The sequence below is a fragment of the Stereum hirsutum genome (genome assembly GCF_000264905.1).
Source record: "Stereum hirsutum FP-91666 SS1 unplaced genomic scaffold STEHIscaffold_21, whole genome shotgun sequence".
In the NCBI taxonomy this organism is placed as follows: Eukaryota; Fungi; Basidiomycota; class Agaricomycetes; order Russulales; family Stereaceae; genus Stereum; species Stereum hirsutum.
This window is the reverse complement of record NW_006763151.1, coordinates 629,176-641,584: the sequence shown is the minus strand read 5'-3', so window position 1 is coordinate 641,584 and position 12,409 is coordinate 629,176. Positions and strand designations below refer to the sequence as shown.

General features: G+C 51.9%; 4 protein-coding genes across 4 annotated transcripts; 2 read left to right on the top strand and 2 right to left on the bottom strand.

Moving 5' to 3' along the window:
- Positions 1 to 804: 804 nt before the first annotated feature.
- On the top strand, positions 805 to 4,357 carry STEHIDRAFT_116073 (uncharacterized protein; the record flags this gene model as incomplete). Its single annotated transcript, XM_007310770.1, has 11 exons — positions 805 to 1,162; positions 1,213 to 1,308; positions 1,445 to 1,663; positions 1,734 to 2,008; positions 2,065 to 2,109; positions 2,171 to 2,200; positions 2,260 to 2,301; positions 2,361 to 2,800; positions 2,851 to 3,163; positions 3,231 to 3,702; positions 3,756 to 4,357. 11 exons carry the CDS (start codon positions 805 to 807, stop codon positions 4,355 to 4,357), a joined length of 2,892 nt encoding a protein of 963 aa, XP_007310832.1.
- Positions 4,358 to 4,518: 161 nt separating this feature from the next.
- STEHIDRAFT_163105 (uncharacterized protein) lies at positions 4,519 to 4,730 on the bottom strand (the record flags this gene model as incomplete). Its single annotated transcript, XM_007310769.1, has 2 exons — positions 4,519 to 4,538; positions 4,568 to 4,730. 2 exons carry the CDS (start codon positions 4,728 to 4,730, stop codon positions 4,519 to 4,521), a joined length of 183 nt encoding a protein of 60 aa, XP_007310831.1.
- Positions 4,731 to 5,503: 773 nt separating this feature from the next.
- STEHIDRAFT_68701 (WD40 repeat-like protein) lies at positions 5,504 to 5,989 on the bottom strand (the record flags this gene model as incomplete). The annotated part of the gene is made up of 1 exon (XM_007310607.1): positions 5,504 to 5,989. A coding segment is annotated over one exon (486 nt), but the record flags the coding sequence as incomplete, so codon positions are not given.
- A 2,593-nt stretch (positions 5,990 to 8,582) lies between these two features.
- On the top strand, positions 8,583 to 10,337 carry STEHIDRAFT_87820 (SET domain-containing protein). Its single transcript, XM_007310768.1, has 4 exons — positions 8,583 to 9,019; positions 9,108 to 9,485; positions 9,580 to 9,776; positions 9,915 to 10,337. Exons 1-4 carry the CDS (start codon positions 8,622 to 8,624, stop codon positions 10,277 to 10,279), a joined length of 1,338 nt encoding a protein of 445 aa, XP_007310830.1. The 5' UTR covers positions 8,583 to 8,621; the 3' UTR covers positions 10,280 to 10,337.
- Positions 10,338 to 12,409: the final 2,072 nt, after the last annotated feature.

Below are 12,409 nucleotides of genomic sequence, written 5' to 3'. Positions count from 1 at the left end.
TCTATAGAGGGCGAGGTCGTCCACCGATCCGGACAAAATTTGGAGGTTTGGTGGTGGAAGGCCGTCCGCAGGACGGACAAATTTTGGCACTTTTGGGGGAAGGCCGTCCGCCAGTCCGGACAAAAAACCCGCCGCAGGCGGGCACCCAGCGGTGTGGCATCAGCTCCAGTTTGGGTGGCGACGTCCTGTTCGGTCACTGTGTGTGCCTCCCTGGGGTCACTGACGGTCCAAAAGGCAGGTTGTCCATCCAAAGGGCAAAATAAGCCTCGCAATGTGCTCAAAGAGCGAGTCTGGAGCAGGCCGATTATTATTATTATTATTATCTTTTTCTTTTTCTTTTTGGAGGCCGTACCCGAAATCCGGACAAAAATGGCCCCCGCAGGGAGGACGTCCGCGAAATCCGGACAAATTTTGGCGGTTTTGGGCGACTCTGGTCCGGACAAATTTTGGCAGTTTCTCGAGTGCCGCGGACGACCTCGCCCTCTATAGACAGGGGTCCTATGCTGGGGTGCTGTCACCAACATGCGAAGGCTAACGCGGAATAAGCCGAACGCTGTTGGCTTCGTCGTATGCGGGGCCGGCGCTCGAGGTGGAGCAATCTCTGGCCAGGCAGAAATGAGCTCTGGGGCCGTACGTATCATAAAACCCCTATTGTGCCGCCTTGCTCGACGCGATGTTGCGACACCAGTGCGGCCCGGTGCGGCTCAGACCGCCACACAAGCTGAGACTGAATTTGAAGTTGATTCTTTCTACGGAGTCCGAGTCCACAACCGCGTCCAGCTCCTCTTTCCTTCGCCCGTCGCCATGTCGCATTCGACTGCCTCTGATACTTCAGACGATCTACCCCCGCTAAAACAGGCATCATACACGATCGACTCGGACGATGAAGATGCATCCAACACCCACATTCTTCGAAAGCTGAATGACTGGCCAAGGACACCTCCGCAAGTTCTCGATGATGAGCAACTCGCGAAGCTTTTTGATGCCATCATTAAGTATAGCTTTACAACTCCGCCAGCGGACCCTGCGTGGACTGCTATGGCGCAGAGCAATAAATTCAAAGACCATGCTCTCGAGCTGGCACTTATCATTGAGCCGACTTTGAAGAGGTGGCTGCAAAGGTGTTGGAAGACTGGCGACTTTACGATCATTAGGGGTGCCGGTCAGTGATATCTCAGGTTCTTAATTTACATCCTGTCTATTTACTCATAGCTCGCACCTCAGCCTTTCTAAGCAAAGAACCGCCGACAAAGCGTGCGCCTACTAATATTAATACGGGGGCGACCGTCGACAAATCGAAACTCATCAGTAAGCCCATTCCCTAGTCATCCATGTCTGCGTCTGACCCGTTTATCCTTCCCTTCTGACACGTTCGCTTCTCAGATAAAGGTAGGTTCTAAACACTCGGATGTATCTTTTGGCGGCCGACTGATCACCTTTTCAGCACTTGATATGGCCTGGAAAACTCCCTACCAAGGCGATTACCACAGGCAGCTCTATGAAATGATCTGTGCAATGAAGACCGAGGGCGACACGAAAGACTATTCGAACACGGCTTCCATCATTCAAAGCTCGGGGTGCGGAAAGTCGCGCATTGTCGACGAGCAAGCAGATCTTGTTTTTACGATCCCACTGAACCTTTGGGGTGCTAACAAACCGACGCGTACGGGATTATGTATCTGCTATCGTACTTCTGCACCAGATACTGATACTGACTCTCTTTCACCCTTTAGAGCTCTCTTATCCACCACCCGATACTGCAATCCGCCATGCGCTCGTTCTTCCGCTTCAAGACGAAACTCGCCAACAACTGCGCTATCATACGTTCTTCCTTTGTCTCTTCGCGTCTACCAGGAAAGTAGTAGATGGTATGATCAAAGAAACACCTACGATGACTTACGACGAGCTAGCGCACCAGTGGAGGATGCATCTGTGGCCCAGCAGCGCGGGAGGAAAAATGCAGAGCTGTCGTGACGAATTCCATGGTGGTGTAGTCCGTGGCGTTGAGGTAAGTTTGTCCGATATCTCATTTGATGCGCTACCACTAAAGTCCATCCACGACAGATCGAAGAGGCGTCCCTCAAACGCGAGGTATTGAGGGAGGCGAGGGTTTGTTCTCTCATGTGTACCAACCGTGCTCTCGTTCTGAATTGCATCGACGTTTGCTTAGGCAGTGATACCCGGAGAAACCATGAGCGAAGTTCGTACAAGCAAACAATCTTCAATGGGACAATACTAATCAAGGTGTGAATATTCTAGACTGAAAACGACTTATCCGATGCGGCAATCTCGTTAGCGGCGGTGCGTATTGCGTCGCTCGAACTATTCATCGTTTTATGGTCCTCTCACATCAGCTGCAGCTTCTGTGTGCTGAGAAGCGTGCTGGCGCAGAGCTCGACAACCTCCTGAAGTCTCTCGAGACAGTTTGGGATCCCACGAGACCAAATCGTTCCGTGAAGCTGGTCGTCTACTTTGACGAAGCTCATGAGCTGACGAAGACGCAAGTCACCAAGTCATCTCCCTCTATAACGCTCTACGATGTTCTGCTTTCTGTTTTGAACGAGCACGTCACTAAGCCCTTCTTCGTCTTGTTCTTGTCCACATCATTCGATGTCGCCCGCTTTGCTCCATCTCCGACTGCGATGTTTGGTTCATCTCGTGCTTTTCAGAGCGACGCTCATCATGCTCCGATCACGGAAACTCCGTTCGACTGCTATCCCAAGCTCCTCATAGAGCCAGACACCTACACTCTCCGAGACGTTTTAAGTATCTCGTTCATGGCCAAGTTCGGTCGCCCGCTGTACGTTTCAAAACGTCCTGCCATATCCTCGGAGACTCACATCATTTCAGCTTCTGGACCATGCTCCATAATCTCACAGACGATGATCTGACCAAGCTGACCAAAAACATCGTAGAGCTCGCCCGAAGGAAACTCCTCGGTCCCATTGTAGATCTCAATGCCCGTCCCGAAAGCTTTGGGGATACCGCACGACTTGCTATTATTGACGTTCGGCTCTGTCTTGCTTACGACCCGCTCAACACTCGGCTCGTCTTCGATAAAACGTCTGAACTGGTTGCTCACCATATGCGGCTGGCTTACTCTGTTCCGAAACACGGCGTCTACTTCCGTTCAGGATATTCTAGCGAGCCCATCCTTGCCGAGGTAAGTGTCGTTCATCCAGTGTCCTCATCGTGGTTTTTTTTCTTGGCTTAATGCTGGTTGAACCTAGGCTGCGACCGTGCAACTCAATGCCTGGCGAAAATCAAATAGTGCGATTATGATCGACACATTGAACCACCATATGAGCTCGGGCCTTCTGGATCGAAGCGAACGTACCGAGGTCGTAGCTCGTGCATTGATCACCGAAGCATACGACCGTGCTACTCTGCGATGCCGCAAGGACGCCGGATCCCCATTATCGTTTGGATGTGGAGCCGTTGAATTTATTGAGGAACTCTACAGAGACCACGGCACGATTACCGAGGCTCACCCGGACAATGTCTCAGGAGGCGTCACTTTCCGCGAGGCGTTCAAGCACGCTCGACTACGGATCACGCAATGGGTTCGTGTCGAGGACGATCATGAGCTGAGCACGGAAAGCATGGCGGCGGCCTTCATTCGAGGATATGCGTTCATCTGCCGGCGCGGGGCGTCGTTCGTTGATCTCGTAGTTCCCCTGTTACTGTGGGACAAAAAGATTGGTGAGGGCGTCATGTCGGCTATTTTTTTGCAGGTAAAGCTCAGGAAGGATAAGGGGAGTTATCATATCAATGCTGGGACCTCGGATTCTTTCCTCGATCCGACTCCGACGCGAACACGTTCATGGAGAGGGCGGCGAAACGTCCATACATCACTATCGTCATGGACCTTGGTTCACAGAATTCCCTTCCTGAATACGCCCGATTCCCTGCTAAGGCATCAGATCAGAAGGCGACAGAGGCTGTCCAGAATACGAACGTTCAGAGGACAAAGTCGACGCCACGAAACACCCATCCGCGCTATGCGATCCTCGCGACAGGCTGCTCAGACACGGTGTACGCCGTGATCCACCGGGACCATCGAACGAAGTGGCAACTTTTACTTCATCAAGACAACCTTCTGGGCGGTCATCCGCGCCCACACAGCATCCCTAGCGTGCGAAATATGAAGCCGTTCTGGTCTTTCGGTCCAGAAAGTTATGCGTGGTACAAGAGCGCGGTCCTAAACCGAAAACTTGAAGCGCACGAACCCGGATCGGGCAAAGAGGACCAGGGTACTTTATGCGTTCCGATGTACGAAGAGACTGTGGACGATACGAGCGAAGGAGGTGGGTATAGGTTGGGCTGGGAGGCAGGCGAGGATTACGGTTGGTGTTGAACGCAATGCTGAGGGGTTCGGTAGATAGACGGGGTTGCTTACGGAAGTGTATGATTTTATCATTTTATGTATGCGCGCTTTATGGGACCTGGAGGAATAGATAAACATAAAATAGCCAGAAGACGCTACTTAGTATCAAACTACACAAAGAATTACAATCGTCAACCGCAAGCTCGACGACCTGGGCAAAAGATGAGTGAAGGAACGTACCATAGTCCGGTATATACCTCTCCGTCCTCCATTGGCGGATGGAACCACATCGCATCCTCGCGTCGTTGAGGTCATGCTGTTCGGCGTAGTGGAGGAGTTGTTCGCCTTTGAGACCGATACCGAACCAGAGTTCGAGGTGGACGATGCCGTCGTTAGCTGCCATGAAGTGGCCGCGATATCTGATACTTGGAGACTGGAGGGGAGTTTATCCTTTGGGATTAGTCTCGAAGTCCAGCCTCGATCGAGGAAGACGATCATTCATCTTTACTATGTGGGGGGTGGGCACAGACGAAGCACGGTCTAATATCTTTGAGCATAGCAAAGAAATAGAGGTAGCAAGAGAACAACAAGAGAGCGCATACTGTCTGGTGGAAGTCCGACCACAACCTTCCACTCTCCTCCCAGTCTTGAATCGCCTACACGCAATATCCTCTCAGGCCATCAATTTCTCCACACGCACGCTTTTACGCCCGTCTCCTCCCCTTGAGCAAGGCCCTCGTCATGTTATTGAATGGCGTAGTTGTGGGAATCACGCATCGCCGTCGGACTCGGAGTCAGACTCGGGATCTTTGTTCAAGTCAGCATCGATAAGTGTACTGACGGAAAATATCATCAATACATCAGGCTTCCATACTGAATGAACAAAGATCGAAAACACTCACAATTGGCGTCGTCTCTCAATGAAATAGTCCACCGACGATGCCAGCTCATCGGGAGATGGATCTCGTGAGTATAGGTAGATATTACCATTGATGCGGCCTGCAATCCATTTCCGGTCCGGTGAAAGAGTTGAAGGCCAGTCCAGGATGAAAGGCTCGTCTTCGGACCATCGACGTATTTTCTCATCGATAAGAGTGTACATTGTGCATTCTTCAAACCAAACAAGATCGCCGAAAGATCCCGCTTGGAGTGAAGTCGGCACTCGTTTTCCACTCTTCACATCCCAAATCCTGAGGTTACCATCGCCGGTTGCTGCGATGAATCTATCATCGGTGGAGAAGTAAAGGCGGAAAACAGTATGTTCTGTTTCTCTAACAAGCGAATACGACACTTCGAGTCCACATCCCATATCAAGATATCACAGCTTGCGTCGGTGAATGCGACTCTGCTGCCATCAGATGAGAGCACCACGGAGTAGATCCAGCTTGTATCCTCTTCGAACTCGAGCAGCTGTTTGCCTGTCTGTACATCCCAGATGCGGATTGTACGATCGTCAGAGCCAGAGACAATACGTCGGTCATCTGGGGAGAATGCAACAGCGCCAACCAAGTCAGTGTGGCCTTTCAGTGGACCAAGAACGGTCTCTCCGGTCTCGACGTTCCACACTCTGAGTGTGCAATCTCTTGAACCAGAAGCGAGGAGCTTCCCATTATGGGAGAATGCAAGGCTGAGTCCATCATCGGTATGTCCACGGAACACTTTCTGCAGATGCCAGTCACCGGCAGGCGACCAGTCTTTGAATCTATCGCGCTGAGGAGTGGCAACGGTGGTGGTGGATGAGGTCAAGCTGCTATCGATGGAGGACGAATTGTGAGATTCGATGGTATGTGACAGGTCGGTTTGGTCCGCGTACGAGTTGACGGCCACTTGAGGCAATGGCGGTGCATTATATGTAGAAGGTTGCACGTAGGAGGGCTGGGCTGGAGGCTGATGATATATACCGAGCGAATGAGCAATAGAAGAGGAGGTAGCATTATACGCATGGCCGATCACGGGATGTAGGTATGATTGTGTGGTTTGGGGTGCTTCGAGTATCCCTTGAGACGAGCGTCAGTTAAGATCAACATTACTCCCGACGGGCAAGGGCGAAGTTAACGAAATGAGGTAGAACGTACGAGGTGAAGCTACTTCGCGCAATGGCCACTGAAAGAAGAGATGAGACCCGGTGCAAAACAAAATTCAATGGACGATGACACACCTCGTTTGCCTGACTCCCAAATCTGAGATAATTCCATAACATTTCAGCAGCCATGTCGAATGATGGCAAGGATGTGTCACCAAACGTCGTCTGCTGGGTCGTATACGGAGTTGGCTGTGGTGGGTTGCCTGGGGATATAACGACGACTGGTGGTACGGCATCGTGTGTATCAGGTACAGGATTCGCATTTGATCCTTGGCCTGTAGAATCGATCCGCATGGCTTCCGTATCGTCTCGTTGAACTGGTCTAGGTAGAGGAAACAAAGGCGTAAGTATAAGAGTCTGTCGCCATATAGAGACAAGGAACCTACTGATGTGGGGTGAGGAAGGATTCACCGGAGGCGGCGCCCTCGTCCCGAACTCCACGATGAGAATGGTCAAAATCAGCTTGTCGTTCGTCGTGCTCCAAGTGTGCTTCTGGCTCATTGTATTGCGCTCGCACAGCGTTGGCCTCTGTCGCCGTAGACATGGAGAGTGATGGACTGTCCGATGTAGTCGTCAGAGTGGGGTTCAATTTGAGGAGCGTCGGAAACAACATACGTATACTGGACAATCTGCAGTTCCGTCAAGGCCGAATCGCTGTATGTGTTCGTCTCCGTCGAGGCCGAGGCCGAGGGTTTCTGGGTGGGCTCCTGACGACTTGCCATGGCAGTATAATGAGTTTTCCAATGCTCATCTTCAAGCAGAACGGTCACGGCCTTATTGTACTCCGCGAGCATGTCCGATTTCGGGATCTTTCCGTCCTTGAACTGCTTGTGAAGATCTGTCCACTTTACTTTCAAGTCCGGATGATGAGCCTTCGCCATATCGCGGGCGTTCTTGGACCGAAAATTCTTGGTACGCTTCGGAGCAAGCCGTTTGCGTAAGCTCTGAGGTTTGTTCTCGGCGTGCTTTCTGAGAATGCTCTCCTGGTGGTTCCCGATCCACCGCCCAATTCTCTAGATGTAGGTACTCGTCAGACTTCATGAGGGCTGGATATTGAGCATCACGCACCCGTGCATTCTCGTTCCATCTCACCATTAACTCCTCCTCAGTCTCGACCGCTCCACCGACCTTTCTATGAGGGCGGCAAGGAAACTCGTCTTCAAAGTCAGAAACGATAGATTTTTTCCACTGGGCCTGCTTTTCGTCCTTCTTGGAGCGCCCTGCATCGTTGATGACGCGTGCCAGGAGCCAGGCTTCCTCTTCCGGTGTCCATCGAAAACCAGTCTGTGGCCCATGTTAGCGCGTTCTCAAAAATTATCAAAACCAACTTAAAACACGACGTGCCTTATTGTGAGCCATTCAGTATCGAATATCAGACTATCGAGCAGAAAGACTGAGTGATGGTAGGATGGCTGACAGGTGGGTTGTGGGAAGGACGAAGGACGAGTCGACATTATAAGGGTTCGCTATCATCCATATATAGCGCAGACGCCCATTTGCACAGACAACACAGCAGCGGGAGTGACGTTGTATGGCGGTATCAACATTCTGAGCCGATATGGATCAGTCACAAGGCAGTCGACAGTGGTAGTGAATCCCACGCTCCTTGACATGGAGGAATGTGCGTGGCAGTCGGTGGAGACGCCACCAAAAAAGGTACGATAGAAGGCCAGTCGAGGACCCTAGTAGGTCTCATGCCCGTGGCTTGCCTTAGCAGCACGGAAACGGAGCAGACGCGTATGAGCGCTCGAAGTAGAATATGGACATACACAACCATCGAGCACAGCCTGTTCATGTGCGCTATAGCATCCCTAGTGCATATATCAAGTGTGCGAACGGCAAAGACATGGACCAATGGGCATAGAGCTGAAGACCGAAGGATGGAGAGCAGACGAGCCTGGCATCATCAGCCAATGTCGCACACTTTATGGGCAGAAAACCGAGTTCAGAGGAAATGATGAATAAATATCGACGTAGTGGAAAGGAGAGACGATGAACAAGATTTCTCCACGCGTCGACGCTCATAATAATAATGTTCAGAGCGAAAAAAAGGCTCGAAGTCATATTTACGTAATCCCTCCATCGTGCGTCCTCCAACTCGAAATGTCTGCAGACGCACAAACGTTCGATTCTCCCCAATTATTCCCCAGCTTCCTCGCTGGTACCCAACACAATTTCTCAGTATTATAACGAACTCGTAACGACCCCGTTATGTCTTCCTCGACAACGCCCACCGACGACGAGCTCAAATCCTCACTAACCTCTCTCCGCACCTCCAACCCCTCCCTCGGCATCCCCAAACTCCACGCTCTCCTCCTCTCGTCTAATCCCTCCTGGACAGTCTCCGAAAAACGGACGCGTAAAATCCTGCAATCCGCAGGCTTGGTCAACGCACCGCCTCTCTCGAAAAAGGTATCTTCGAATGGGGAGGTGGGGGTGAAGTATCCGGTCAGTAAGCTAGTGAAGGGGCTGGATGTGAGTAAGTGGACGACGAAGGTGGAGGTGAAGGAGTTTGGGGCGAAGAAGGGGAAGGGGTTGGTTGCGAAAGAGGCAATCAAGGAGGGAGATGTGCTTTGGAAAGAGGACCCTTTCGTACTCGCGCCGGAGTGGTACGTTATATTATACATTTCGTTTCCTGTCAATTGATACTTACAAAACAATCTGTATATAATACTACATATCTATCATGAATCGTAGGGACATCTACGACCTCCAACAAAAATCCGCCGCCTGCGCCTTCTGCTCGACCCCTCTAACCGCAACCCCACTAAGCGTCTCCTGCCCCTCCTCCACCTCCTCCATCCACTGTCCCGCCCGTTTCTGCTCCCGTCTCTGTCTCTCCCGCGGCACGAAACACACGCACCCTCTACTCTGCCCCGCACAGAACCCGGCGTCGGTCCCGCTGTTGGCGTTCGTGAAGAAGAATAGGTGGATGGGGCTGCATGCGCTGGTGCAGGTTATTGCGAGACTGCTGATTGCGGCGCAGAGCGGCGAGGAAGGACAGATGGAGAAGGATTGGGATGTTGTGAGTGCGTTGGCGGAGTTGAGTTTGGAGGATAGGGCGAAGAGTGTTTGGTCAGTCACGTCTCCCTTCTCCTTTCATCGCACTCTTCCTCCTCCTCCTCCCTCTAACGCCCGTTATTAGCACTAACTCAACACAAAATAACAGGTATAAAGGCGCAGAACCCGACCGCCCCACATGGACAAAAGCACACCAGCTCTGCGTCCAAGCCTTCCAAACGCCTTCGTCTCCTCAAGACCAAAAGAAGCTCGCGAAGATTCTGAGGAAACCTTTGCCTGAACATATCGCGAAAGAATTGTTCGAGTATGGCGGGTTTTTGAGGGGTTTGGGAAAGATGAATCTGAGTATGTGCTCCGTTCTTCCGCCCGTGAAATATTCCCCTATTGACGCCACATCACACATCACACGCCACCCCCTATCCACTTCTCATCCCCCTTTACGTTTTCTTTCTTTCTGCATATGCTTGTGCCCGCACCAAACAGACCTCGAAGCCCACGGCGGTCTTTACACCCTCCACTCCCACCTGAACCACTCTTGCGATCCCAACCTCTCCATCCGTCACCTCGACCCGCGCACCTCCCTCTCCCGCATCACCGTCATCGCGAAACGGGACATAGATGCTGGCGAGGAACTCACTGTCACCTACGTCGATCCGGGGTTGAGGTTGAAGAGGAGGAGGGAGGAGTTGGGTGGGTGGGGGTTTGGGGTTTGTAAGTGTGCGAGGTGCGAGGAGGAGGAGAGGGAAATAAAAGAAGGAAGGGGAGAGGAGGAGGGAGAAGGAGAGGGTGGGGAGGGGGTGCCAGATGATTTGGAGAAGGAGTTGAAGGCGGGGTTGGGGGTAATGTAGTATAAGAAGGGTGTAAGTATGTTGGCAGGACATGAAGAAATTAAACTGTCAATGAATCAAGAAAGCGTCTTTTGAGGTTCGATACTGCTTACTGGAGTTGTTCGCGCAGGTCTTCCATTGAGACGGGTGCCTAGTCTTGGGTTTCGATACGGGGGATAAAAGTTGGTTAGAAGATGAACTAGACATTGGCAGTAGTTTGTGAGTTGTTGCGAAATGGAGGTAATGTATGGCAAGATCACTTTGATGGGCCGTGGCCTGCGTGGAGGTAAGATTCCAAGTATTACTATCGATTTGGCGTTGATTAGCGCGGTCACATCCTGCCAAGGTGAGGACCCGGTCATCTTGTACTGGCTGGTCAGAGACATCGCTCTGAGCACGATGAGAGGATCGTGTGGGTGGCGACGGGAATGCTAAAAGTACAGGAAAGAACCTGAAAATCGGCGCGTGTCCTGTGATCGCCGCAAGCCACCACATCCGGGAAGTCCCGACTCGTCGTCGTGCCACGACAAAAGAAAACAACCCACGATTTCTCCTCATATTCAGCATTCTAGGCTTACCTCTGTTACATCGTCTGTATGACTTGGTGCTATGGAACGAGTGACATGGTTGGTACTGCGAATTGTCACCGCATATCGTACCGCTTCGCGCAGATTGGCAGCTCAACTCTTGTGGCTTGCTTGTGGCTCGCAGTGCATATCTCAGGGTTGATCTGCTGCAGTCTAGCGAAGGTTTCTCGCTTCTCTTTGTTTTCTGTAACTTTTGGTCGGCCGGGCGCTAGTCACCAAGACCGCTCCCCATGATTTTCTCTTCGCGACTCTGAATCGAGTCATCCGGGCTCTACATTTGGATAGTAGCCCTAATACAATCGTCGATTCTTCGGGACGGTCGTGTCCTAGATGAGTGCCCTCTACAAATCACTGACAATGGGCCTTGGACCATATTCATACACCTGATACGCTTTGAAAGTCAACGATATTGGTACTATTGCCCGTAAGAGGATGCACAATCCCCTCCGCCTGTCTTGAACGCCTCCTCCAACCTCGTGCTCACGCTCTCTAATCTTCTTCCATGACCCCAGGACAGCCCTATATATTGCCGCATCACAAGATCCACGCTGGATTGCGATTTCCATCGTCTTTCGGCTCCCACAGGTCATCGCAAGAACCCACGCCTCCTCGGTGAGCCAAGAACTCGTTCTTCCCCCGGCCCATACCTTCCTAATCCCGTCGCCCCATCCCAAAACCCCATCCTGCCCAGCCTTGCCTCAATGCGAATCCATTTGGCCTTCTTCATGCCTCGCATCAACCGACCCGACAAACCGTGACCAAATGCACCGAAGACGTCGAAACCCAGTGGCTTCGTCCCCCAAAACAGGGTCGGATGTTCTCACCGTGATGGCCCATGGATAAGGATCTGTGATTGTTGGACGCTGGTGTGGGAAGGAGGCCGTTCGTGAGTGTTTGAAGCGTCTGCCGCTGAGAGAAAGAAGGGGGAAGGAGATGGTGCCGGGAGTGAGGGTCTTGCGTGATTGGATGAGGAGACGCTCAGTGGGTCCTTGTAGGGCCTTGCGCGGTTTCTCGGGTTCTAAACTTCGAAATCTGCTACTGGTACAGTCCCGTGTGCTGGTGAACGCTAAGGATTCGGTTGACTTTGTTCCCCGGTGAGTAGGTGCGTGCGTTGTTCTCTGCGCTGGGACACTCGGTTTCCGCGTCGGGTTACTGTGTCGAAGATGATGCGCGAGCGCATCATGAGGCTCCTGGGGTCTTGGCCATCGTAGGTTCTTGTGGACGCTGGCTGGTTTGTTTCTGGTGGCATGCGCGTTCGCGTAAGTCACAAGTCTTGTCAGTGGGCGAATGAGGGGCCAGAGGAGATGGATCTGGATGGTAAGTTGTGATGTGGTCCTTAGTTTCGGGTCGGGTTGGACTTCATGTGGTCTGATTGTTGTTGATGGGTCCTGGGATGAGATGATGAGCCGGTCGGCGGTGATAGATTGAAGATGAGTGTTCCTACTTGAACTTTGTTTGTCCGGTACAGGTGTGTCGATACAGTACAATGAACCCATCTCGCCCTAACTGAAGAGACTTTGTCATCTTCTCTAGCAAGAGTATACGCTGAAGGGCTTTTCATTTG

What these genes read in the sequence shown, in the direction of transcription:
- STEHIDRAFT_87820 (XM_007310768.1), top strand. Translation starts at nt 8,622, where the DNA reads ATGTCTTCCTCGACAACGCCCACCGACGACGAGCTCAAATCCTCACTA. An exon ending in TTCGTACTCGCGCCGGAGTG is followed by an intron (nt 9,020 to 9,107) that starts GTACGTTATATT and finishes CATGAATCGTAG; the next exon opens with GGACATCTACGACCTCCAAC. An exon ending in TTTGGGAAAGATGAATCTGA is followed by an intron (nt 9,777 to 9,914) that starts GTATGTGCTCCG and finishes CGCACCAAACAG; the next exon opens with ACCTCGAAGCCCACGGCGGT.